The following is a 27,589-nucleotide window of genomic DNA, read 5'->3' on the forward strand; positions in this document are numbered from 1 at the left end:
TGGTGATGAACCTTGATATTTGCATCTGAAAATTCAGAATCACATACCGGGCATTTTTCTGCATTGTTGAAATCTTCAATCTGTTTCTCTGTTAAAGGCAACATGGGTTTTGATTTTAATAAAATATTAGATGCTATGTCATGGCACTCATTTTCTATTCTATGTGCAAATTCTTTGATGGCATCTGCTCCCATGTATAAATCTTCTTTACTAACAACCCCATCCTGTACAACCACATAATAAAAGCTGGAAGGTTCATGTAACTGGTATGGTGTAATTGAAGATTCCTCAGGGTCTGGGCTGCAGAATGCAAGGGGTTTGAGGTTTGATTCAAAATCACAGACTATATATGCTGGGTGTTCCAACAAGGCTTCAATTTTTTTTAATTTGACTTTTTCACTTGGCATTGGCATCACCATATGAACAGGTTTATGGTTCCCACAGTATTTCAGATGCTCAATTAACTTGTTTTTAGCAATTTCTGCATTCTTTTCACAAACACCATTCACCATTTTTTGACCATCAAATACAGACAAACATCTTCTGCACAACTTGAATATTCTATTGGATTTGTCTAGTTGTGTTCTGACTAAAGCTTCAAGATTATGTATCAGAGTGTAATGATATGTGCCATCCCCTTCAATTAAGAGCAAATCAATCGGAATAGCAGATTCATCATCAAGTGTACTGATTCTGAGAGGATCTATCAAGCAATTGCCACGGCCAGTAGAACAAGTAAATACATTAATAGATAATTGTTTACCATTAATATCCCGGGCCTTTTTTTCAAATTTATCAATATTCTGAACAGACATTGGATATTCTAAACCCTCCATTGCCTCATCAAAATCGTGCTCATGTTGTTTGTAATAACTTATTCTCTGAGGATTTCTTGAAACTGGAAACAAAGCAGCTAAAATACACCACAAAAAGCATTTCTCATCATTATTTTCTATATTAACCACAGCTCTTTTGTTTTTAATATTGGCAGGTAATAGCAAATATGTAGATCCTTGTAATGGGCTGAATTCAGAAATATTAATATATAACTTGTGTGGAGAACCGCATAGGCTCCATCCAGACTCTTTTGCTGCAAATTCAGAGTGTTTAATATTCAATTGCTCTATCAAATTGCTTATTATTTTGTCTGAATTTGCATTTGAATATACAGGTACAGTTTCTGTTATGTGGGGCTGTGTAAATTTTGTGCCATTTGGTTTCTTATATTGTGTAAACAATTTGAGGGACAGCTTATAAGAGCCATTTTGTGCATTTAGAATTGCCTGCACATCAGGATTTACACTGTTCAAAAAATTCTTAATACCACATTTTTGCTCTGATACAAACCGGTAATCCCTTAATTGGCTATTAAAACTGCTATGGATAGGTGGTGCATAGCGTGGCTGCTTTGCTGCTCTAGCATTAACAGGTGTTTCATGCTTCCTTTTCAGACCAGATGTAGATGGTTGTGGGGGCAATGTTGATGACTGTACATAAGAATTACACTTATGCCATTTGTAATATGCCTTGCTTAATATTTTATGGCATCTTGGACACATTTTTGTGGCCTTTCTGCATTTCTTAGAGTCACAAATATGCTGGTGCCTAGACCAATTAGAACTAGATATATTTTTATTACACTGATTGCAATATTTTTGATTTGGCATTTTTGTTGTTTGTTTATATATGGACAATATGCCAAAAACAATTATAACAGCAGTTAGTGGCTGAGCTGGTGTTTTTATACCCAACAGCAGTAACTAGGCTCTGGTGATCCCCAATATAAAATAATTTTGCTCTTTTATGCTGTTGTATAACACACTTTACCAGGTTTCAGATCTGGGAGCTATCAGTTGTATATCAACTAGCAGTAATTATTCTCAAAATCTCACGTGTGGAGATATTATTTTGCTACATGTATTTCAATCTTACACATTTTATCAGGACTCAAACCCGAGCCTCTTGTTTACAAGGCAGCAATATTAACATTTTGCAATCAGGGGAGGCTTCACATTTTATCAAGACTCAAACCCAGAAGCTTCTTGATTACAAGACAATAAAAACCATGGGGCTCAGAACCCAGTAGCTATGAGCTTTATATCAATATACACATGGCAGAATCAATCTGAGGGGGGGCTCATCATTTCTATACTAGAATTCAATTCCTGGGATTTTGACAGAAAAACACTCTATAAACAATAAGATCATATGGAACTTAGCATAATTTTAAATATAGGCAAATCTATCTATTGAGGCTTCTTCTTTTCTACACTAGAATTCAGAATTCTTAAAAATTCAGAGCATATCACACTTGAAGAATTGGGGTATAAGCCCTTCTTGGCTTTATTTTAAGTGTAAGCAAATCGGGTTGTTCAATCAAATAACCTCTTCTTTTCTACACTTATAAGTGGTGCTTGTTATAGCATAAACTATACTACTCAGATCCATTGGATGAAAAACTAAGAAGTATTATCAGATCATTCCAGAATTATACCTCTTCTCTGTCCATGTCTATAAATCTTTAGATGCCTACAAATAAGTTTTAAATCCGAATGGGAAATTTTTAAAATCCCGATGTTCGGAACGGAAAAAATGGTCATTTCCAGAATAAATCGAGAAATTTTCACTACGGGAAATATAAAAAATTTCCTGACACTAAGAATCTCAAATTTTACACACTATCCCCCCTCCCTCAAGTGATTGTTTTTGTATTTATGGAATAATAACTGGTAATTTCAAGAAATTTCAGACATTTATAGTGCAGAAAGCTTCTACAATAGCCATTTTTAAACACAATCATTTGGAACTCAACTGTTGTCAGTACCCGAAATGGGAAATCATTAGCCGAAGTCGGTATCGGAATGACATTTTTCTTCTCTGGTACCAGTACCGACTTTTCTAGATTCCACACACGCGTAGGGATTACTGCAGAGTACTACTGTTTGTCGGTTTACAATTATCACGCCTGGCCCAACTGCAATAAATGAAGCGTAACAATCTATTTTGAATCGAACTATTAGCAGCTAGGCTACAAATGACAGAATAGCGCCTCGGGTAGGTATTTTTGAACAGAAGAACTCTTATCCCAAGTTAATATTGCATATTACGCGTCGTTTTCGCGTTAAAGTGTAAAATTCTGTGATATTCTGAAAAATGGGATAATTCGCGTTATTTCGAGATTCCAAAACACTGAAAACTTGCCTCCTTTATCGTTTTTTTTTTTTTTTAGCTTTCCTCACCATTTCGGTGTTATCGTTAAAACTAGAACTTCACATCCTTACCTATAAGATCGTCTTAATCCGCTCATAACGCGGCACTATTATACAATGCACTTCAGCTCGCGACCACGCATGCGCGAACATAATCATTGAGAGTAGAACAGGCAAGGAAATTTGGAACACCCTGTATATTAATACGCTTTAGTCATCCGTTTCACTACCTTGGCACGCAACTGCTGGCGTGAAACCAATCAACAAGCTAAATCTGGAATTCGCATGTCCTGAACCTCCCACCTTGACAACTAGTTTCGGACTGTGGAAAATACCTCCACGCTCCAAGCATTTTCAGTGGGTGATGAAGATACGCTGTGCAAATGTAGAGGTCACTGTAGTCGTCCCAGTTATTGTAAGAATCGTACTTACCCCTTACAAAGTGTTTGCAGAATAGTTAAGGCATTAAGGCACTCACCTGTAGATGAAAGAGAGATAACAATTAGAGCCAGAATAGTTTTCTTACGATACTATGTAAAAATTCATGCTCTGCTTGCAATTAAAATTTCTACAAAACTATTCTCAATTTAATGTACGAACAAAATCAAGGTAAATCGATGAACATGACTTGTTCGCACATTGGTTAACTTTGATGAAACCTGTTCCCAGAATCGTATACTCTATCCCAGGAAACTCCGGAGCAAGGTCGCACATAACAGTAGAGAAGGGGAGAAAGCAGTACCCGCTCCTGCAAACGGCTGCTAGCCGCAGACGCCTTTTCCCCTCCAAGCAACCCCGTTCCCTCTCAAGCCTCTCGAATGACTACAATTGCGCAGAGACTTGGTTTTCGTTCGCTTCTCCAGAGATGCCTGGGACAGAGTATAGATAAGCTCAATATGCCTTATTAATTTTACTTTCTCATATAATACACACATACACATAGGGTTTCATTAATGGCACCCGCGGATCACAGAAAAGTATAAAGCACATCAAAACAAGACAACTGGACTAGTTACCATTTGTGTTGTTGGTGCGTCGTTTGGACGATTCGAATGTTCACAAGAGGCCATAGGCGTAACTTAGCGGGAAGATAACTGAATTGTGGATTCCGTACATTAAAACGATGATAAGAATAGTTCTCAAGAAACCTTTATCAATTTCACTGAGCTCCCCACCTTTCACACACATACTCACAACATATATTAAAGTGGCACAGACATGCTATGCAATTATTACTGCAAGGCCGACGCTCTCAGCATCCATCAAATGATCTGACAAGGTTGGGATTTCAATTAGATGACGTCAAGGCCTTGCACAGAGCCGCGTATCTCATCAAACATGGTTACCAGATCCCCTATCCTACCTTTCTTTACTTGTCGGTTCCTGAATATAGGGCATTACCAGTGACGTATTCCCAAAATTTTCTCATGGTATACGCTAAGTGTCGTGAAACAGTGACAATGTCCATTAAATGTGTGAATGAAACCAATAACTTCTACAAAAAAGTTATAAGATATAAAGGGTCTTTCATTAAGAGAGATACTTTTTAAAATTTGAAAAAAAAATAAACCACTCAACGTATCAAAGTAAATTGTGCTTTATTTTGAAGCTTAGACATTGCAGTTATGTTCTGAACAAAATATCGTTCAAATGTCCACCACGACTTTGAACACACTGACGCACACGATGGCTCCACTGATCCTGATTTCAGTGGAAAAATCATCTTCTCAGACGAGGCGCATTGTTGTCTTAGTGGATTCGTCAATACACAAAATTGACGTTATTGGAGAGAGAAGAACCCACAAGTGGTCCATGAGGTGCCATTGCATTCAGAAAAACTCACTGTGTGGTGCGGTTTATGGCGTAGCGGCGTCATTGGACCTTATTTCTTTAGAGATGATGAGAGAAGAACCGTTACCGTCAATGGCCACTTCTACAGATCCATGTTACGCGAATTTCTGTGGCCAGAACTTGAGACCATAGATATTGAAAACATGTGGTTCCAGCAGGATGGCGCTACGTGCCACACAGCTGATGCTACGCTCGATTTGCTGAGGGAGAAGTTTGGCGACCGGATCATCTCAAGACGTGGATGTGTGAATTGGCCGCCACGGTCGTGTGATTTAACACCCATGGATTTTTTTTGGGGGGGGCTACATCAAAGCCCAGGTCTATGCTGACAAGCCACGAACTTTGGAACATTTGGAGGCGAACATTCGTCAGGATATCGCAGACATAATGCCACTAATGTTGGACAGAGTGATTAACAATTGGAGCCATCGTGTGCGTCAGTGTGTTCAAAGTCGTGGTGGACATTTGAACGATATTTTGTTCAGAACATAACTGCAATGTCTAAGCTTCAAAATAAAGCACAATTTACTTTGATACGTTGAGTGGTTTATTTTTTTTTTCAAATTTTAAAAAGTATCACTCTTAATGAAAGACCCTTTATAATATATTACAGTGTACGAGGGTCACTATTTATATTTTGAGCCTAACAATGAAAAAACAGGAATTCGGCATTAAAAACTGCTTTATTGTTTTTCGAAGTATTCTCCTTTATGGTCAATACACTTTTGCATTCGTTCGAACCATTTGTCAAAGCAGTTTTTCCAATCTTCTTGAGACACCTCCATAATATGGTTTTTGAACGCATCAACGGCGTCTTCCGCCGACGAAAATCGTTGTCCACGCAATTTATTCTTGACGTTCGGGAACAAGAAGAAGTCATTGGGTGCCAAATCAGGACTGTACGGCGGATGACCCATCGATTCGATTTTTTGACTGTTCATAAAGTCGGTTGTTAGACGAGATGCGTGACAGCTGGCATTGTCTTGATGAAGAATGATCCGACGGCGTTTGTTTGTTTTCCGTATTTGACCTCTGGCAAACAAATTGTTGTGTACCATTCAGAGTTGACCGTTCTACGTTCCTCTAAAGGCACAGTTGCCACATGACCAGTTTTCCCGAAAAAACAGGCGACAGTTTGTTTCGATGTGCTTCGAGCGCGAACAACTTTTGTTGGATTGGGTTCATCTTGAAACACCCATACAGTCGACTGCTGTTTACGTTCCGGCTCATATGCATATATCCATGATTCGTCACCTGTTACAATCTTATATATGTCTTTTGAAGCACCACGATTGCATTTATTGAGCATTTGTTTGCACCAATTGACGCGAGCGTCTTTTTGAGTTTTTGTCAAATTGTGTGGGATCCAACGAGAACATACCTTTCTCACAGCTAAATGATCATGTAATATTTTATATATGCTGGTGGAACTAATGCCTATGGTTGCCTCAATCTCACAGTATGTCACATGACGATCTTGTAGTATTAGGTTTTGCATAGCATCAATGTTTTCTTGAACAACAACTGATTTTGGACGACCTTCGCGAATCTCGTCGGTGAGCGAATGGCGGCCACGATTAAATTCGTTATACCAGCGTTTCACAGTGGCAAAGGATTGGGCTTCATCGCCAAATGTGGAAGTAAGTTGATCGATGCACTCTTGTCTTGATAATCCACGTCGAAAATCGTAAAAAATCATCGCACGAAAATGTTCACGAGTTAATTCCATTTTATTGTTGTCGCGCAATCTCCAAGGCAACATAAACAACACAAATCAAGCTATTGACAAAACATTTGAAGTACGTTATGGTCAATAATGCCAGACGATTCCGTGCAAACGTCAAATCGCGCCTAACTTCAATCAGTGTTGCCAAGGCTCAACATATAAATAGTGGCCCTCGTATTGAATACAATAGCCAAGGAAGTTCATTACTAAAAAAAATATGAAATTACAGTGAAATGTGAAAATAGAAAAACACAAAAAAGTGAAAAAATGGACAGAAAAAGCAACAATTTTCCTTTCACCTCAATTGTCGTGTTTAACGATAAGAGCCTTTATAGTTCGCTAATTGTTTGGAGGCTCATAGTAGTTCGGGTCCCACTTTAAACTGTAGGTCCAGTCCCGATTAGCCTTACTGTGCGCAAAGTGGACTTAAAACACCAAATCAATCAATCGCTTGAATGAAAAAGAAACAAAAACATTATTGAGACTTTAGCATGGTGCTTACTCAATACTTCGAAATCTCAAGTCAGGTTAAACGTCTACATTAGTTGTAATAAGAAAAGGCATACACACTGTGTTTTGCTACACTACAGATGTCTGATATAGTCTACATAAAAGTAATACATGAATTCCTTTACATATACAAATATAGATGTACGCATATCATGATAATTCATATGTGTGTGCAAAGGCGCCAACTTGAAATACATTTTGTGGGACCAATATTTTATATATGTAAATATATATAATATCTGTCCCTTTCGTGAATTGGCGGGGAGATAGTGACTTGCCCCTCCCTCTCGTAGTCGGCGCCTATTCGTGTGTGTGTAACCCTAGCTTACCCGAGGGGCCATCACCTCAATTTTTACCATTTTTCAACTGTGAAAATTTTTATGAAAAATTGAAAATAAATTACATTGTTCCCTGGGGTGCTTTCAAACTTTCTATATTATTTTTGTTCATAAAAACACAAATGTAATGCAAATACAGTGTTCGGAAAGGTACTTTTTAAAAGGTAACTAGTTACATTTATGTACTTGCTTAAAAAGTAACAGAGTTACAGTTACTCACTTAAAAAGTAACCCAGTTAGTTATTTTTACAGTTACTGTCCACTGGAAATTTTCTTGCAAACAAATTACACAAATCGATTACTAATTGTAATAATAATAAAAAACTATCGGGTGCTGCTTACACAAGGGGGACAATTATGAGACCACAGATGAACAAACTACAAAAACTAGACACACTTCACAGCACACAGCTGAGAATGGCAAATTGTCAGCAATGGGAGAGAATTCTCCTACTAATCTCATCTTCCTGCTTCTGGGAAATCCACCCCTATTCCGAGGTATGCATATCGCTTTAGAATTGAGTACTACCAAACAGAAGATGAAGCATAGGATAAACCTGTCACTCTGAAATGCCTGGAACCCAGAGCCTACCGACTGGCCACGGACAGGAGACAAATTTAGTTCAACAACTTTCTCTTTTCCTCATCTATTGTTTGCAGGCAGGAATTAATGTAACAAAGAATGGACATTTGTATCTCAGCAGAAACTAGTAGTTTATCCATGGTTCTGGTTCACTTTGAGTCCTAAATACCAATAATTTACGACACTTATGATTGATTGATTGATGTTATTTTGCTTTGCGTTTTGTGCCTCTTGGCTAATTTGCGAAGATGGGGATGAGTGATGAAATTGATGAATGGACATTCACAAACAACAAAGCCTGAGCGGGATTCGAACCAGGGACCCCTGGCGTCGCAGCGCGATGTGCTAACCACTCAGTTTACGACACTTATATAGCAACTTAAGTGCCATGAAGAACTCTAAATGTAACTGTACAAGTAACTGATGAAACGTTACTTCTATTGGAAAAAGTAACTCTGTTACTGGTTTTGAAAGTAACTACTTACAGTTACATTTCTTCAAAAAGTAACTGTTACTTGTGAGTTACTTCCAAACACTGTGTAAATAGGACGCAAAATGTACTAGGTGGGCCTTTCAGGCACCATCTTTGAATGTATGTTATTCGAGACACTCATGCCAGTGACTGTGTACAATTGGTTGGTAATTATGGTAATTTCTGTAATAAATAAACAATTTCCCCTTTATAAACTAAAATCATTAATAACAAATTATTACGGTTTTTGTCAGTTTTAGCGAATGGTAAAATACTGTGCGACACTCATGCAATAATTTATTATTTTTTATTAATGATGATAATTTTTGTAATTATTATAATTAATAAATAACTGTGCATATATATATATATATATATATATATATATATATATATATAATAAACAAAGGAAGCAGTGATTCAATAACAGAATGGTTTATTGAGTTTTAGTGATAAGAACACTAAATTGAAACAACTAATTTATTCTTCCATGCGTGTACTGTATATGAAATAAAGTATGCATTTAAGCTGCGCCATTGATTTCTAATTAATACCTTTTTTATAGGAAACTATCTATATTCCTTTCGGTGGAATAGAAATGCCATAAGAGTTTTCATTTTATACGGTAGCATTTTGGTCATCGCGTAAATGTCAATAAGAACGATATGTAAAATGATTTCGTCTAAAGTGGGCATAACTTAGTATTGGAAGGCTCCGAGAGATGTCAGGACGGCCCCTCCTCCCAGATAAGTAAAAGCAGAATCACATGCAACTGGATTTCCAGTTAGATGGCGCTGAACTGGCTACCTGCCCGGATGTGATGGCTGCTTGACGACTGGTTTGGAGGAATAGGACATGCTCTAATTGCTACTGGCTTTCCTCGACTGGGTTCAGTGGAACAGCCAATCAGAGCAAAGTTTGACCATGTGAAGATAATCTGTGAGTTTGCAAAGGGGAGTCTTTTGTCTGTGGTTTCAGTGTTTTGGCTGTTTTTGTTACTTTCTCGATAAAAAAAGAAAGAGATGGCGTGCTGTGCATTCGTGTTCAGTTCATTAACATTTAGGTATTTATTCAAGGCGATGGGATGTGTACGCGACAACTATGATTAGCCGAAAATGAAAATCCTTATTATTACAAGTGTATTAAATTAAATGGATGATTTTTTTAAAAATCTGTGAATGAATCCTGCGAATCTCATGTATGAATTGAATATGCATACCCGAGTTCATCAAAAAGCTTGTTCGGTATGCATTGATTACAACATTTTTTCAAGCCAATCTCTAGTCAATGTGCAGACTTTTCAGTAATTCTCCTACAACATTCTTCAAATTGCTCGTCCATCTTTACGTCTGCTCTGCGCAATGTCTTATGGGAACAAAAGTCTATCGACAAGTAAGGCAACAAGTACCTATCGTGTGAAGCGAAAACTAGCAAATGGGTAGCCAGTCCAGCGCCAACTAGGGAATTCCTACTGGAAATCCAGTTCCGTGTGATTGAGGCTCTAGTTTCTCGAACGGCACGGGTAAGCTAGGGTTAAAACGAAAATCTGTCAAAACTGAAGTCAATTCATATATCTCTTAGGAATGGAGATCAATATACGGTCATTTTAAATATTAATAAGACATTGTGCTGTTGGAATTTAAAAAAAAACGTCGTTTAAATTAAGGATTAACGAAAGTAGCGATTATGAAAACAGCAGCTGGCCAACAGTGCATCGAAGCAGACAATCCTTTCGTATGTAAAAAATGTTCCCCATAAGAAGACAGGCGCCTTACTTCCTGCCTTTGGCGAGGGACCAGGAAGGGTGGGTGACTCAGTCTGTGACGTCACAGCCAGCAGCGATAAGGACTAGGCCTCGGGGGTTTCATTGATTTTATCTCGGTTGTTTGTCTGCAAACATCAATGAGCAGCAGCCTTCAACAGCCTTGTCTGCAGTGTGTTTTATAGGAATGGATTCATGGGCGTCGCCAGAAATATTTCTGGGGGATTGGGAGTGATACATTTTCTAAAATGTTAATAGTAGAAATAATATAAAGAATAATTATTATCATCATGGATAGGATTATTATACATATAACTAAAGTTTAAAAATAGCTATTAATAAAAATAAACCAATTTTATTCCAATCATTATTATTATTATTATTATTACCAGTGCTTTTTTTTCTGGGATGCGCTGTAGAGGCAACATTTTATAGGTGAGAATAAAAGCTAATGTAGTTTTGCTTTTAGTTTTACGACAATAGTCTACATTCTACACGTAGACATTTTATACACGTAGATAACGTAATCTATGTAAACAATATGGCGAAAGGTGATAACTTCGAAAAGGGCGCCGTGGAATTAAACGAAAATTATACTGCGTATCAGTTGCTGATGAGTGAGGAGAACTTTCCATAAACTTTCTTCCAAATTCGAACAATTTCTCACCTAGGAAGAAACCTAATATAGGAAATATTCTAGTGTTTTATGGAAAAAAGACCACTCTTGCCTCACGACTGCCATCTATCGTTGTTTTGTGCATCCTATTTATCTTCTTCCATAGATGAGAAGAAAAGAGAAATTTTGTTGTAAATAGGATTATTTTCATTTCGTTAGGAACCAATGTAGTTGAAAATGTCACTTTCCTTTCATAAAACCCTTGAAAATGCACTTTAGATTGTCTACGTAGTTTATGTAAACTAAAACCCAATGTAATCTACGCGTAGATTACGTGTAGGCAACGCATGTAGACGTAAATTTATAGTCTACGGCACATCACTGGCGTAACTACATGCGCGATCATTTATGAACAATATTTGGTTGTTAGAAGGGTAAGTTAGATTTATTTATATTGCCATCATGTTTATATGTCTCATCAGTGTTTTAAGGGAGATGGAAAAAGAGAGATTAATGAAACGGTAGAGAAAGGAAATGCCCCCCCCCCCACACACACACAAGAGACGCAACCACGATTTTTTTTCTGGGGGGCAAGTACCAGGCGTACCAATAATAATAATGTTAATAAAATAATGTTAATAATAATAATGTTATTATAACATTATTATTATTGTTATTGTTGATTTGCTTTATTTTACTTCACGTCTTGTGCCACTTTTGACTAATTTGCAAAGATGGGGACGAGTGAAGGTATGATGAAAATTATGAATTTATACTCGCAAACATCCATGCCCAAGCCGAGATTCGAACCCAGGACCAACATTATTATTACTATCAAATACGTTATTATCCTCATAAATTACGCAAAAATGGGGTAGAAGTTGGTCATCGCGTAAATGTCAATAAGAACGATATGTAAAATGTTTTCATCTAAAGTGGGCATAACTTAGTATAGGAAGATTCCGAGAGATGGCAGGTCACTCAGGGTTAGTCATTTTTCAATTTTTGTCTAGTTGGAACTATGAGGGTGAATGATAATTAATTGAAATGTATAGAAAATAAACACTTACAAATAATCAACTAATACTCAGAACTTTTAATGGCGAAGTACTGAGGTTACACTTAACGCGATTAGCTACTCGCGTGGTTAAATCAACCCAGAGCTTAAATTAAGCCGCAACGCACCAACGTAAAGATGGAATTCAGTTTTAGTGATTTGATTGATTCATCAATTTCATCATATCATCACTCATCCCCATCTTCGCATATTAGCCAAAAGTGTCACAAGAATCGAAACAAGACTCTCACGGCAGCCTGGGCTCCCCCACCTCCTGCGGTAGATGAGCGTCGTTGTGTACGTGGAACAAAACATATAACATTTTCATGCGCACGAAGGATTTTTGTTTTGGGGGAGGGCGGAGTAAGCGGCGTTGTGAACGTGGAACGAAGAATATAACGTTTCCACCTTACTTATCGGGAAAATATGCCCACTGTTGATGAAATCGTACACATAAAATCACACTTCATATTCTTACATTGCAATAACAAATTAAAACACGTACCTGTGAATGGTGCCGTATCATTCAATGTGGGGTCCAACTGTTCATAAGTAATCTTTCGAGTGAACCTCTGCATCCAACACACGGTTAAGTTGAAGCTGAGTCTTGAAAGGTTTGTGATATTATCCTCATTATTTAAGAAAAATCTAGACGTCTATACACACAAGTTCACTGTTTTTCACTCTCGTATCTATAAAATTTTATAATTAATATTCGATGAAGATTTGTTTCGGAAAAAATGACCTGACCAGGATTCGAACCTGGGACCTTCGGCATTCCGTGCCGAATTATGTACAATGTCCCGGTATTTTATGATTAAAAATATATAGAGTATAATACAGATGTCTATACAAGTTTACTAATTTTCACACTCGTATCTATAAAATGTTATTATAATCATGTACAATGTCCCGGTATTTTATGATAAAAAAATATAGAGAGTATAACACATTATTTACAATTTCACACACGTCTAGGCACATTATTATATGTTCAGTGATGATAACATTGTTGCTTTTACGGCAAGTTTCAGCACTTCCTGTTCTGAGGGCGGCTTGAAAGATTTTTTTGCAGATTGGATATCTTCTTCAATGACGAGTGCATCTGAATCTGTTATTGCATCTGAAGGTCCACAGATAGAACCAATTGACCGACACACTAAGTGTATATGCTTACACATGTTCCACTTAATGTTTGCGTCAATACATGTGCAAGTAAACTTATGAATGCAAGCATAGCAGTGTTTGCATATAAGGGAACATTGACAATTGGGCTCAACAAGGTTAACGGTATACAACTGAGGAACCTTAGAAGATGAGGCAACGGTCCAACTATTGTCACCATTTATGAGCACAAGGTCAGAACTCATCTCCAAGGATTTATTATGGCGAGCTCGAAGATTTTTCAATTTGGAAGTTTGTTTTTTCCTTTTCAGTAATGATTAGACGGTCATACAATTTTATCCTAATTAGCTGCATGATAGCGTGTATTGCTTTGTCCAGTCTCTTGACGGTTTTTCCTTTCAAAAACAGATGTTTCAATGTTCTGTGCATAGATTCCAAATGCATGTTTGTGTTGATTCCAGCATTTATTCTGTAACAGTAAGCTCAAATCTTGCAGCACTTCGTGTAGTTTTGTTGGAAATAAAATGAAAAATCTTTCGTGGCTTCGTCCTCAGTAAGTTGTTGCACAATAGTGTCTAACATAAGCTGAAATGAAGTTTCATCTGTTTCCTGTAAAAGGGTCCTTAACAAATTGTATGTCTCTTTCTGTTTTTCTGAATCTTTAATTTTAGAGAGATTCTTCTGCCAGACTCTAAGCACATGCCACGTCCAATACAGGTGTTTCTTTGGTTTGCCCATTATGTCTCGCCATGAGTTGTAAAAAGTGTCTGCCATATTCGACATAAACACATTGCAGCTTATGTTGTCGACCTTTTGTTTCACAGCTTCGAAAGAAAGCCTCAGGCTTGTGGAATCCATTTTGTTTGATATGAAAAAGGCACAAGGGAACCCTTGCCTTAGGTTGTCAAGAACAAGCAACGTTGTCATTTCGAAGCCATAAGCATTCATGCCATGAGTGCTGTCGGCACATATGACATCTGATCCAAACTTCCTAAGTATTTCTTCTTGTGCCTCTGTCATTATTGCAAGAATGAAATATTTTTCTTGAAGTTGTGGATATTCGAGTAGAATGACACCTTGTGGCTTGTACATTAGAATGCAGCTGTTTTCTAGTTGCTTTTCTGTTTCAACCCAAGCTTCCACGCTGACTACATCATGGAATGCCTAACTGCTTCACTATTCAAAGAAAAATCTCTCTCAATATTATACAAATCACGTTTTGTTATCAGTTGTTTTCGCTTCAGTTCGTCTTTGATCACGGAAGACCACACATTTGCTAAAATGTCGTCATATGGCACTTTCATTGCAATTTTCGTGGCAATTTCTTTTCGTTCAACTAAATTTAAATATACGTGAGCTAACTCATTTTTGTGGCCTACATGTGTTGTACAGTATTCCACAAGTACCTGCCCATCTTCACGTGAAATTATCTTAATCCTCGCAGGACAGTAGGCATCAATTTTTGAGGAATCCTGTATTTTCAACTCTCTTTTTCTACTATCAGGTGAAACTTTCGGAGTGTAGAATCCAGACCGATGACACTGGAAAGTAACTAACCGTGAATTAGAAGCTAATATGTTTCTCCTCTGGACTTAACAAAGTATTGTCGCGATCTTCCACTGCTCTCTTCCAGCTGTAGAAGTCAGAAAGCGTAGTAAATTCCTTTGTTTCAGTTTTCAGAGTGATATCATGGGCTTCGGAAATATGATCCCCAAAACTATGGTGATTACGAGAATTAAGGTGGCACACAGGACATGTGAATGTTTTGCTTTCTAACAATGGAAGCTCTTGCAAGTCGTGCCCGGGATGAATATTGAAAAAATGCCGCCTCAGATTGAAACTCTTTTTAAGTATCTTATCACACAAATGGCAGATTAACTGAGGTGGCATTCTTGTATTACGTAGACAAAATGATAAGAGAAAACACTCACGCACGCACAGTCAAAGAAAATGCACACATACTATATTTCATTGCTATAGAAGACAGATACAGAGTACAAGCACAAGAAAAACAACAACAACAAAAAACCACTTTTTCTTTATGAGAAACAACACAATCCGCGCGCAGGAAAACACGTACGCGAAGCTCTCAATCGAACCTCCCACTCCACACGCACTCAACAGCTGACGCTAGCGCATGCGCAGACAGAGGAGCCCAGGCTGCCGTGAGAGTCTTGTTTCGATTCTTGTGACACTTTTGGCTAATATGCGAAGATGGGGATGAGTGATGATATGATGAAATTGATGAATGGACACTCACGCCCCGGCCAGGATTCGAACCCGGAACCCCTGGTGTCGTAGCGCGATGTGCTAACCACTCCGCCACGGGGGCCTGCAAATATTGTTACGATATATATTTTATTTATTTATTGCACTACACAAAGTCGATCATTTGTACATTAATTCTTGCAAACAATAGACGAAACGAGAAAGTACTTGTACTAAATTTGTCTCCTGTAGGTGGGCAGTCCGAAAATTTAGAAAAAAATAATATATTACGGTCAGTGATATTCGGTTAAGATGTAAATGAGAACTTAATTGGCTGAGATGACACACGTGAGAGACCTTGCGTTTATAATATTTACTTTGGATACAATAATAGTAATAATCATTGCTTTCTCTCTGTCGTAACGTAATGATACGCCCTACCGGCATCTTTTTATAGGCGAGAATACAAGTAATGACATTTTATTTTAACGAAAGAAATGCGTGTGGTTATGTGTGTGTCTAGGTGGAAGCATGATCATTTATGAACATACTTACCACAATATTTAAGAGTAATTCTTATGATGAACACAATAACAACAACAAACCAAATTGAAGGGTACAGAAACCTTTCTTCCAAAAAATCACTGCTAATAATAATTGCTTACATTTCTGTAGTAGCTACTCGTGTCTATTCATATGCTTTGTTTGAGTTTCGCCTTATGTCCACTTTGTGCACAGAAAGACCAATCGGGACTGGACCTACAGTTTAAAGTGGAATCCGAACCACTATGTGCCTCCACCGGGTATCGAACCCGGGACCCCTTGATTACAAGGCAACGACGTTACCACTACGCCATCGGGCTCTATTCATTTGTGGTTGGCGTTCCTGCTATTGGCTCAAACCACTTTAATCACTGGGTGGACAGATTAAATTACAATTTCTTAATCCCACGTAAAAGTAGCCATGCATTTATGCTTATGGAAGTTATGTCCAAATACAGATATTGGCGTACCAAGGACTTACGAAAGACACACCAAGTCCAAAATTAAATAAGCAAAATATTTATTTACTGTTGATTTCTTTCTGCACAATTTACGTAAACATAAGGATTAGATGGTGATTATAAATACTAATAAAGTACATATATATAATGATCAGGGAATTTGCATCAGCTGAACATAACAATGTTTTTGGCATTCGATAAATAATCTAACATTAATCTCTTTGGTAGGACAGTTGTTTTCATACAAATTATGGAGATCTTTAGTAGGTATAAGTAAACTAGGTAATGAATACGTGCTGTTATATCTCTATTTTTATATTATTTTTAAACAATATAACTCTCTCTCTCTCTCTCTCTACTCTGTAGCCTTCTTAAACCCGAAGGTTCATGGCTGCAGCAACACAGGCCTTCCATTTGTCCCTATCCTGAGCAAAATCTATATACTTTCTTCCATCCTTACCGATTTCATTTATGTCCATCTCAACGTTATCCCTCCATCTTCGAAATGTAATAACAATCGTAATTCATATACAGTGGAACCTTGATAACTCGAACTTGAGGGGAAATAGAAAAAAATCGAGGTATCGAGCATTTCGACTTGGTTCGAGTTATTGAGTGCCAAAATCGCCGACTTCGAGTTATAGAGGTCTAAAGTTTACTGACCCTTCTGAACGTCGGCACTACGTATGTAGAGTGGGGGGGGGGGTTCAAGTCCCGACACGATTGTTGATCACCTGACATTGTACGCACCCTACACTTCGACTTATGGAGGTCTGTGCGACTAAAACTTCGAGTTATAAAGGTGATTAAAATTTAACTTCGACTCACTCTACCTTCGAGTTATTGAGCTCGAACTGCCTCCCATAAACTGTACAAAAATTCGTCTTATCAAGGTTTTATTCGAGCTGTTGAGGTAAAATTATTATTGAGTGTTATGGACAATTCACAGATATCAAGGTTCCACTGTATTTAATAACATTATTAATAATATACATATTAATAGTATAAAAATATTAATTATAACTAGGACCCGGATAATTATGCATATTTCATGAGCCTGCAGGTATATCACAGCGATCAATTTCTGCAAGCAGTAAATACACACACATCAATATTTCTAGTTCTCTTTTCCGTACATCTAATCAACGTTTTCCAGCTACTTTCACGTGGGATACATTACTATTTCTCAGTGATGGATCTACATGAAAATGGATGGATTAATTTCTAAATCGAATGCAACTTCAATTGGTTAACTTCCCATAACACCCGATGATGAATTTGCTAATAATGCTACAGGTGATCCATGTAACAGCTCACAATTACGACATAATAATCCGTGGGCTGTGACTGGTGAGTCGAATAGTGTGCAGATGGTCTGATAGGTGGCAGCACTTATGCTGCAAGGTTAAAGGACACATAATGGTGCACGTACAATGGGATCCATTAGTATTGCTCGCTCGACAAATTGTCCATGACTATTTTCATAAATTTTTATCTTACATCCTATGTGTATTTAAGCGATGGATTTTTATGTATGCAGGTGCAGAAGTTGTCAACTTATTTTAAGGTTCCTTTTAATTCTTGAAGCTCTTATTGGGTCAAATAAGGTGCACGAACATGGTGATGGACAATTTACACAGTAATACTCATGGATCACACTGTAGGAACGTGTTTGCAGTGTCCAGGCGACAGGCCCCCAAGATCCCCCCGACCCTACCAGCCCGGATTTTTCCTTGTGGGGTTTACTGAAGAACAGGGTGTATGTAAACAAACTGCGTACGTTACACAACATTTCGGCTGAAATCTGCAACATCACCGGAGAAACAATGCGGAGAGTCACGGCGAATATGCAAACGCGGGTGGAGGCGTCCCTTCTTGAAAACGGCGGACACTTTCAACACATCCTGTGATCACAATCAACGGCACGCTATCCAAGCTACGTCATGTATAAATTACGTTAATATCTGTATGGTATATTTCATATTACAGCTAATTTTGTCGGGCCGGTTCTATAAGAATCACCCTGTACTATAGATCGGGAATTAGGGGCCCTGGTCTATATATTATTCCTGATATAATACCAATGAATAGGAATATAGTTGAAACACTTAACTGGATTAAAGGACTACATGAAAAACAAAATTAAGCACACAAATTTAATGTGTTTCGATGAAAAGTCAAATTTATCCTCAAATAGGCCAATCGGATCTGGAGCTACAGTATGGATTCGAACCATCGAAAATCGAACCCGGGATTCCTTGATTTGATTTTTTTATTTAGCGTCGCTTTTCTGCCACTGTTGGCTAATTGCAACTATGATGATAAATGACGATATGAAATTTGCGAATGGACGCTCACAAAGAATGCCTAGGCCTGTATTCGAACACGGAACACCTGGCGTCGTAGCGCACTGTACTAGCCACTCTGCCATCATTTTCATCGTCGTGGTTAGTCAAAAGTGGCAAAAATTCGAAAGAAAAGAAAAATACAACACAAAGATAGAAATGAATGTAAAAATTAGGACATATCGTTCCCTCGCTATCGCCAGTCAGACGCACAAAGACAACATTTTGTATGCTATCAGAAATATCATACGCTAATTTACTACTAAGGTAGATGAACCAAAGGTTAAGCTTCAAGGGTAATTTACAAATCTTTAATGAGAGATAAATTTCGGAAATTAAAAGAAATAACTCCTGTAAATTAACAACGTGTACCAAATGGATATTTTGCAACATTGTATGTAACTTTTTTTTTTAAAACAAGAATTACAAAACCGTTACGTCTGCTCCCAGGGTGTTCCGTTCCATAGGTCTGAAAGTTGGCACACTGCTTATAGTCTGCTTAGAAAATTATGTTTATTAATGTTCATTCACGTTCCTACATCTCATTAGAGAAAATTATTGGTCTCAATTTTTTGATTGTTGACATGCATTATATACAGGGTGGTCCATATGTCTTGTTACCCCCTCGAATCAATATCTTGTTATCCCTAATTCAGTGTTTATATTGCAGAGATGGCTGACACAAGTTCCTACAATGTAGAAGAGCGCCTTGTTGTCAGTGTTTGGACCCATGAACGTCCACATACCGGGAAGACCTTGGAGGATGTGCGACGAGATTTCACAAGACGATTCCAAAAAAATGCACCACCAAAAGTGACAATACTGCGTTGGGAAAAGAAACTGTTTATGTTGGGATGTATCAAAGACAAACCGAGGCCTGGTGCACCAACCAAAAGACAGAACACATGTGCAGGAGTGGAGGCATCTGTGCTTCGGTCATCACAGAAGTCACTGCGCAAACGGTCTGCTGAGCTTGGTTAAGTGAAGTGTTTCCCAATAGGTGGATAGGACGCGGATCGGTACATCATCCGGCGCCTCTGGATTGGCCTCCCAGAAGCCCTGATCTGTAGTCTTGTGACAATGCCCTCTGGGGCGTTATTAAGGAAAAAGTATCACAACAACGATACCAAACAACAGAACAATTAAAGGACGCTATTAGGGCAGCCTTTTAGACAACAATCACGAAAAATTTGCTTCATAAAATCTCACACAGGTCATGGCGCCGTGTCATTTTGTGCCATGAAAATAATGGTGGTCATACTGACCTTTTGGATGCGTGAACAACATCCTGGTTGACGCTGAATCCATACGTCTTACAAATTGTTATATTGTTATTATCATAATATAAAATTATGTAAAATTGTTGGTGTCACACGACATATGGAATGAATGGCTACCTTACACTTCATTATATTATATTGTATTATTATCAAGTTATGTAAAATTATGGGGGTAACAAGACATATGGACCACCCTGTACAGTAACGACGAATAGCCGACCTCCGTGGAGGACTGGTCTGAACAGTCCCTCCGACGCCAGAGGGTCCACAATAACCTAGCTAGAGGGGGGCAACTGCCCCCCTCCCGAGAGGCTGCTTTGCCCCCCTGTGAAAAATACAGATCACTAATATTTACATTTATATCATGTGTTACTCTAGCAACACAACAAATACACTTATTGATTTTGTGATATATTAGGGTGTATGGGATTCCGTATAATGTCGTATCAGGATTTGGGGGGGGGGGTCCTTCCAGATTCAGAGTTCGGTATCTAGAACAGTTGTGACATTTTGAGTTGTCTTGTATTAAAGGTGCCTAATGTGTTCGGATGCTTTTCTTGGATGTGTTGCTGTGAACTCGTAACTGCTTAATTTTTTGTTTCCCAAGTCTACCATTTGGTAATAGTGATTCGTGTGGTAGAGAGAGGGAGTGGATATTTGAATCTTGTTACTTATCGTTGCTTTTCTGACACTTCTAGCTAATCGCAACAATGAGTGATGATGTGAAATTGATGAAGAGACACTCATAAGCAGTGCTGCAACCACAGGGGGCAGGGGCCATATCCCCTCCTCCCGACCTTGGACAGAAGTCCATTCTAGGGGAAGTAAACATTGATGTAAAAAAACAAGACTGGGAGAATCTGAGAATAGCAGCACAATTAGATACTCATGATGGAATTAATTTTTACGTGTTCCTTGAATTTTTCTTCCAGACGGCCAATGGAACTTGCAAGGGGCCCAGAGGGGCAATTCCCCCACCCCTCGATTTCAAATTTTATACAAATAAAAATACATTTCGTAAAATATTCTTGCTCGCTTCGCTCGTAGTATCAACTAATCTTATATAGTCTCAAGTTCAGAGCCATAGCTGTGGGGCGGCGGGAGTCGGCCCTGGGAGCTAAACGATCTATACGAAGAAAAAATGTTAAAGAGAATGCCATGGCACCTCGTAAAATTATTTGCGCCCTCTTGAAACAATTTCTTTCTATGAAACTTAATATGAAATATTAATGATGACACTGTAATCCAAGAAGATATTGATCAATCAAGGTATTCCTATTTGTTTGTCAGGTGTCAAAACATGTATTTCAACTAGTATAATATAATACAATTCAAACAATATTTTGCAAAATGGTTGACGTAACCAGTAGGCAAACATTGTCTGTAGTGATGCAAGAGTCTCCCCTTTGAAGGAAATAAGAGTCCGTGGTGGACTAAGGGACCAATGTTTTAATGTTTTAGCAAGTACAAGAAGATGTATTACAAATTTTTACACAATTCTTCAAAGTGTAGATAATTTGTAACCATTATTATTTAATTAATTCGATTTTTCTTGCATAACACAACACAATGGTGTTGTTGGATTCTCGTCAGATTCCTTTGTGCGTAAAAATCTAGCATACTGTAAACTAGAGGGAATCATTATGAAGCATGATTTATAAAAGGGCTCGCTTAATTAGTTCTGCAGAGAGACCCAAAGTAGTTGGTACATATTAATGGTCTATTAATATTATCGACCTGTAAATATCAAGTAGATACAGTCCCTATTAGCCTATTTATGTTAAACTTTATATTCTCTGGCAATCTGGAAAGGTCATTATCGAAATATTGCTATTTGATGTTGCTCGATTTTTTTTCGTTCTTATTTCAAGATATCATCCCTTTTCTGTTACGTATCTCTTTTGGCAGTGGCGTGCCCAGGATTTTCAAAAGAGAGGGGTTATGTATACTTTTTCTTGGTAGTTAGCCGTCATTTTGTCATATTTTCCTAACTTTGAAGGTTTTCTTTTAGGAATACTGAGCCAAAGGTGGGGTTATAACGCCCCCCCCTTGGGCACGCCACTGTATTTTTGGGCAGGGGGCAAGTGCCTCTGTGTACCCTGCTATAGCTGCCAATGCGACACAATATATTAAAAATTTGCCCCCTCTAGGATTGACTTCGCCCCCTCCCCCTACAAAGAATTCCTGGCTACGGGCCTGCGTGCACCTGAGGGAGACTGTATATTAATGTAGTGCCATCTGTTAGCTGTATTCAATACTAATAAGATTTCCGTAATGTGGGCCACCTTTGCAACACAAGCTACTTTTGGCTCACCTACCTTATATAAACTAGGTTGATTAGTATGAGCGTCGGGAAGGGTCGTTGACCCCCGCTCCTGGAAATTGACATCGTTCATTTCAAGTTACATAAAAGTAGAAAGTCTGATTTTTTTTTGCTGTTAATAGCACTAAAAAAGTTAAGTTAGTATACGAACAAAATAGCCAAAGTAAAATCTGCGTTAGAACGAAAAACAAGAGTTAAAAATAGTTTAATGAGGGGCAGGTCGTATTTTCATATTCTAGTTATAACTAAATATTAAAGTTTTCAAGATTCAAAAGATCATAGTTTTATGTGAGAGGTTAAACAACATTATCTTTATGACTATAATCTTCCCCTCACTTTAAAGGTTGCTACTCAACGAAATATATAAAAGTTACTAAGAAAATAGAATAACCATGGATTTCAGTAGGAAAGAGTGGGGTCAATTGTAACACGGGTCAAATGTAACATTCGCTACTGTGCTGTCCTCGTGAGGCATTTTCGTAAACTACTCAAACTGCGGAAAGTAGAAGTCAGTTGTGAGTGACTCATGTAGTGTTCTTGCCTACGTTGTGATTTCTATGGATATTACTTGCTTTTCTTTTCAAAATTTCAACGCCAGTAAAAACGTAAAGCACTCCTTTTAGTTTCTCGATGTCGTCTGATCAAGGTTTTTGTATATCATTGCAGTACCCAATATTTGATGTATTTGTTGCAATAGTTAAAATGAACAATCGCACTAGGCCCTTTAAAAAATGGGTTACAAACCACAGAATAAAGTGTTCTCTACATACATGGAGACCCAGTTAACTGAATATATATAATCATGTGGAAATATATTTTATGAGCTTACTCCAAAAGAAGTCGGAGAGCTAATCAATGTGCAAAACCAAATCAGTGTAAGTTTCCTGAGTCCTGGGAAGATCGTCAAATGGCTGTTGCAGACTGGTTTACAGCATTTATAAAGATAAATCCCAGTTTAGCAAGAAGGACTCCATAGTCAACATCCGTAGCGCGTGCTGTGAATTTTAATAAAGACAATGTTGATTAAGTAGGGCTAGAATTTTTATGACCTCAAAATCACCAAAATATGCCCTATAATTTGAAAAATATGCCCTTGTAACTGGACTGTTTAAAATATCAATATCTAAATGCTGAGATATTTTCAAATATGCACTATTTTTAGTTTACTTTATGGGTCCTGAGTTGCAATACACAATGAATACTTTCTCTAAATTTTCAAATAAAAATGAAAAAGATTTTGCTACAGTGCCCCCCCCCCCAAAAAAAAAGTAAAAATTGGAGTAAGAACGAATTCACTTCGAAAATGACTGTATATTTCTTAGAAAATGCAAGAATATGATGAATATGACCGAAAAATCCATCAAAATATGGTATATCACGTAGAAATGGCCAAATATGCCAAAATATGCCCTTAAAAAGCACCTTAATTTAATTAGTTTCTTTATAATATGAATCTCTACATGTTTAGGGAACACATCACGCCCTTACCCCAAAAAAATTATGCTAAGTCATGAAAATCCTATCCCTATTGATAAGTTTTTGAAAATTTATTGAGCAACATAAATCGAACATATACAAAGTCGATCAAACGGAGATATCAACGGCCCCTAAGCGTGACAAGATATTCGAACCAAAGGAAAACAAACAGGTTCGAGGAATTGCTTGAGTTGGTGTTTTAAGTCTACTTTATGCACAGTAAGGCTAATCGGGACTGGATCTACAGTTGAAAATGGGATCCACACCACTATGTGCCTCCACCGGGTATCGAACCCGGGGCCTCTTCATTACAAGGCGACGACGCTACCACTGCGCCATCGGGGAGGCAAGGAGGAATTAATTCTCATGGGAGATGGACGTTGATAAATACGTGATTAGCCGTTAGCGACAAAAATATTTGTATTTCTGTAAAATTTAAGTACACTTCACATGTTACATTTGTCCCTGTAGTGTCACATTTGCCCCCCAGAATGGGGTTAATTGTAACACGTCACATATTTTTAAATTATTAATAATGTTTAGCACATTAAAGTTATTGGGATCCTAACTGTATAATATAAATAACAACATATTGAAGTGTTTGCATGCTAATTTTCAAGCTGCAAGTATCAATAGTTTTGAGAGAGAAAGCACCATTTGTTAAAAATGTTACAATTGGCCCCGCTCTCCTACCTGTACGAAATGTAGAAATACATATAATGAAAAACAGTTGCGCTGGATATTCACTCATAAAATTAGTTTAATAGTTATTATTTTTTATTATAATCATGGCCGTAATAATAATAATTACTATTATCATTTCTGCTATTCAAGTTTCATAATGGCCTAACCCCCTCTCTCCCACAAAAATTGCTGGCGACGCCCCTACTGAGTGGCCAGTTCACTAAAGAATATGTAACCAATGAAATATCGATCTGCCGAATTCCGATTAGTAATCATGGAACATTTGTTTACATCAGAGCCGGTCCTAGTGAGGGGCAACTCGGGCATTCGACTGATGTGCGTCAGATAAAAATAATCGTCTGTGTACGGGTTATTACGATTTCAATTAAGCAACTAATATTTTTTTTCTGACTTCATTGATTACTGAAATCATATTCTAAACAAGAGTACTACACAAATTAAGTAATGTTTAAAAATGTAAATAAAAAATAGTTCATATGGACTATTCGTTTATTTATAGAATGGAATTATGAAATTAAAACATTATTTCATACGAAACAATGTGGATTCACTACAACGTCAAAATCCAATGAAAATAAACAAAAGAGAATTGCAATAGAGAATGTTATTTGATGCGATTATTACTTTTCACGTTGGTCAGTAAAGTAATAGTTTGATATTGAACACAACCAGTTTTGTAATTAATATAATCGAAGCACCAGTGGCACATAAAAAAGAAACAATTATGTAGTAACTTATATTAGCCTCTCATAATTCTCGGTTTTAACCTTTAAGGTATTACGAGAAATAAATTGCTAATTAATTGTTATAATGTTCATGTTGTGATTATATATTACACTTGCACAGTAGCATCCACGAGTATAACCGTGCAAATTGTCCATGACTATTTTCATTAATTTTTCTCTTATATCCTATGTGTTTTTAACTTTTTAAGCGATGGATTTTTATGTATACTGGTGCAGAAGTTGTCAACAGTCTGTTTTGAGTTTTCTTTTAATTCTTGAGCTCTTATTGGGTCAAATAAAGTGCACGATCATGGTGATGGACAATTTGCATGGTAACTCATGGATCCCTCTGTACAGGATCAACGAAGTTAGTAATAAGGTGTGTTTTTTATACAGCGAATATTGATACACTTGTAAGTTGAATAGTATCTTCTCGAAATATGCTGTATAAAGAAACAAACTGCCGGAGTACTAATTGAGGTGAGTGTACAGTGGGATGCATAAGTAATATCGAGCAAATTGTGCATTAGCTTGTTTACTTGCTTCATTTTACATAACGAGAGCTTCAAGAATTGAAACAAAACAAAACAAGCTGCAGACATCCTCGGCACCAGCATACAGTAAGTACAAATTCATTCCTTAAAAACACGCAGCTTTCAAGAGAATAATTAATTAAAATGGTCGTGGACAATTTGCCGAGCAATATTTATGCATCCCACTGTACTTCAAACTAAAAAACAAAAATCTATAATTTTTCAATCTCAAAAAAAATGTTTTTAGGCCCCGCACCTACCTAAGACTGGCCCTGGCTTATTAGTAAATGCAACTCCAAATTGTTTATTTTGGAGGGTGGGGAAGACTTGAAAAAATGTTTTAGACCGACACGGAAGCAACTAGAAACATGACGTAACGTAAAGCAACCGCAGCTTACAGTTGAAGTCAATGTAGGCTATACATAATTAAATTTTACACCAGTAATAAATTAAATTTAAATTAAGGTTAATGTTTATGGGAAAATATTCTTACCTCTCTTCCTCCTATTGTTCTGTGAACGGGTCTTCTTCACGGTGATCACGTGACCGGATGAGAATTCTATAATTTTCATCATTACACACAATGCTAAGACTAACATCACGAAAAAAAATATGCCAGTGGCACACTCAACTAAAAGACACACGCACTAAACACGAAAAATGGAATGTTATCAGTTCAGGCTTGAAGTTCTCGTTCAAGAGATATTTGTCTGAGTCACACTTGCGATGATTGGGTCAATAAAATGGGGTGGGGGTAAGTCACTGTGGTATTCACGAAAATGCAGAGAACCAGTTTTGTGTCGAGATAAGCAAGGGCTGTAAGTAACATGCCACAACACGTCTATGCGTCGAATCTTCCTTCACTAGTTCTAACATTGAAACACAATAACAAATAAAATGCAAGGGGTGTATTTTACAGTCTAAAACTTCAATCTCACTTTACGCCAACACATAACCACAAACGTCCAAGCGTCCGTTTCGCTGGAAACATCTTGAATCGTGCATTACGCATGTCAAACTTGTAAAAGAATGCACTTTGTGAGCTCGTAAACAGCAACCCTTGCTGGAACGACACTCACGCACAAATAACTACAGAAGACGTTGTGCACGCGAGTCCTGAATCAGAACAAAATAGAATCACTTGCTGGCACTTTGCCCCCGTGAAGGGGTCGAGACGAAAATACATACACATATTGTTGTTTTTTCATCGTCTAAGAACGGAACTGAGTGCTGTTCCGATTCTATAAGCTTTGCCCTTGCACACTTCACGCCGAACGACATTGCAACTTTTGTCAATAACAGTTCTACACTACAAAAAGCATCGTCTAAGGCCTGGTACACGAAAACAGCGCTCAAACCGTCACAGATACTCGCCGCACAGTGGTCGTTTTGTTACGATGTATCTAATCCTACACATTTTTTTCCTCACACGCACACCAAAACACCACGGGAAGATTATTCGATGGGATGGAATCAGTGTTTCAATCTTAGAGACCGCCAGACTACTGACACACCCTCGCTATGACGTTCACATGAGTCGCGTATGAATTTCCTCAGGAAATGAACTTCCTGTTTTTAAGGTCCCGTTTATGTTACAGATTAAAATTTCAGTAACTTGAGGCGAACGTCTGCTTGCTGCACTTGACTGTTGCCAGAACCTTCATACAAAAGAATCTAGTTCTCGTGCAAGCAGGCCAAGGTGTGGATTACTTGCTCACAGCTGGGTGCTGGCAGATGATCT

The 27,589-nt window shown here is 37.7% G+C and overlaps 1 protein-coding gene across 7 annotated transcripts in view; it reads right to left on the bottom strand.

Annotated features, from left to right (window-relative positions):
* The window catches only part of LOC145999709 (uncharacterized), a 653,269-nt gene that overhangs the window by 220,972 nt on the left and 404,708 nt on the right, over nt 1-27,589 (bottom strand). For 2 of the 7 annotated variants that reach the window (XM_083136983.1, XM_083136982.1), the window contains exon 1: nt 26,342-27,405. The exons of 3 other annotated variants lie outside the window; for them this stretch is intronic. In XM_083136983.1, the coding sequence (XP_082993109.1) occupies nt 26,342-26,447 (106 nt within the window). In that variant the 5' untranslated portion in view covers nt 26,448-27,405. Of the gene's footprint in view, nt 1-26,341; nt 27,406-27,589 lie in introns of those variants that run through there. 2 more of the 7 variants (XM_083136989.1, XM_083136988.1) reach the window with 1 other exon arrangement.

This window comes from Lepisma saccharinum, chromosome 15 (genome assembly GCF_977018435.1).
Source record: "Lepisma saccharinum chromosome 15, izLepSacc3.1, whole genome shotgun sequence".
Classification (NCBI taxonomy): Eukaryota; Metazoa; Arthropoda; class Insecta; order Zygentoma; family Lepismatidae; genus Lepisma; species Lepisma saccharinum.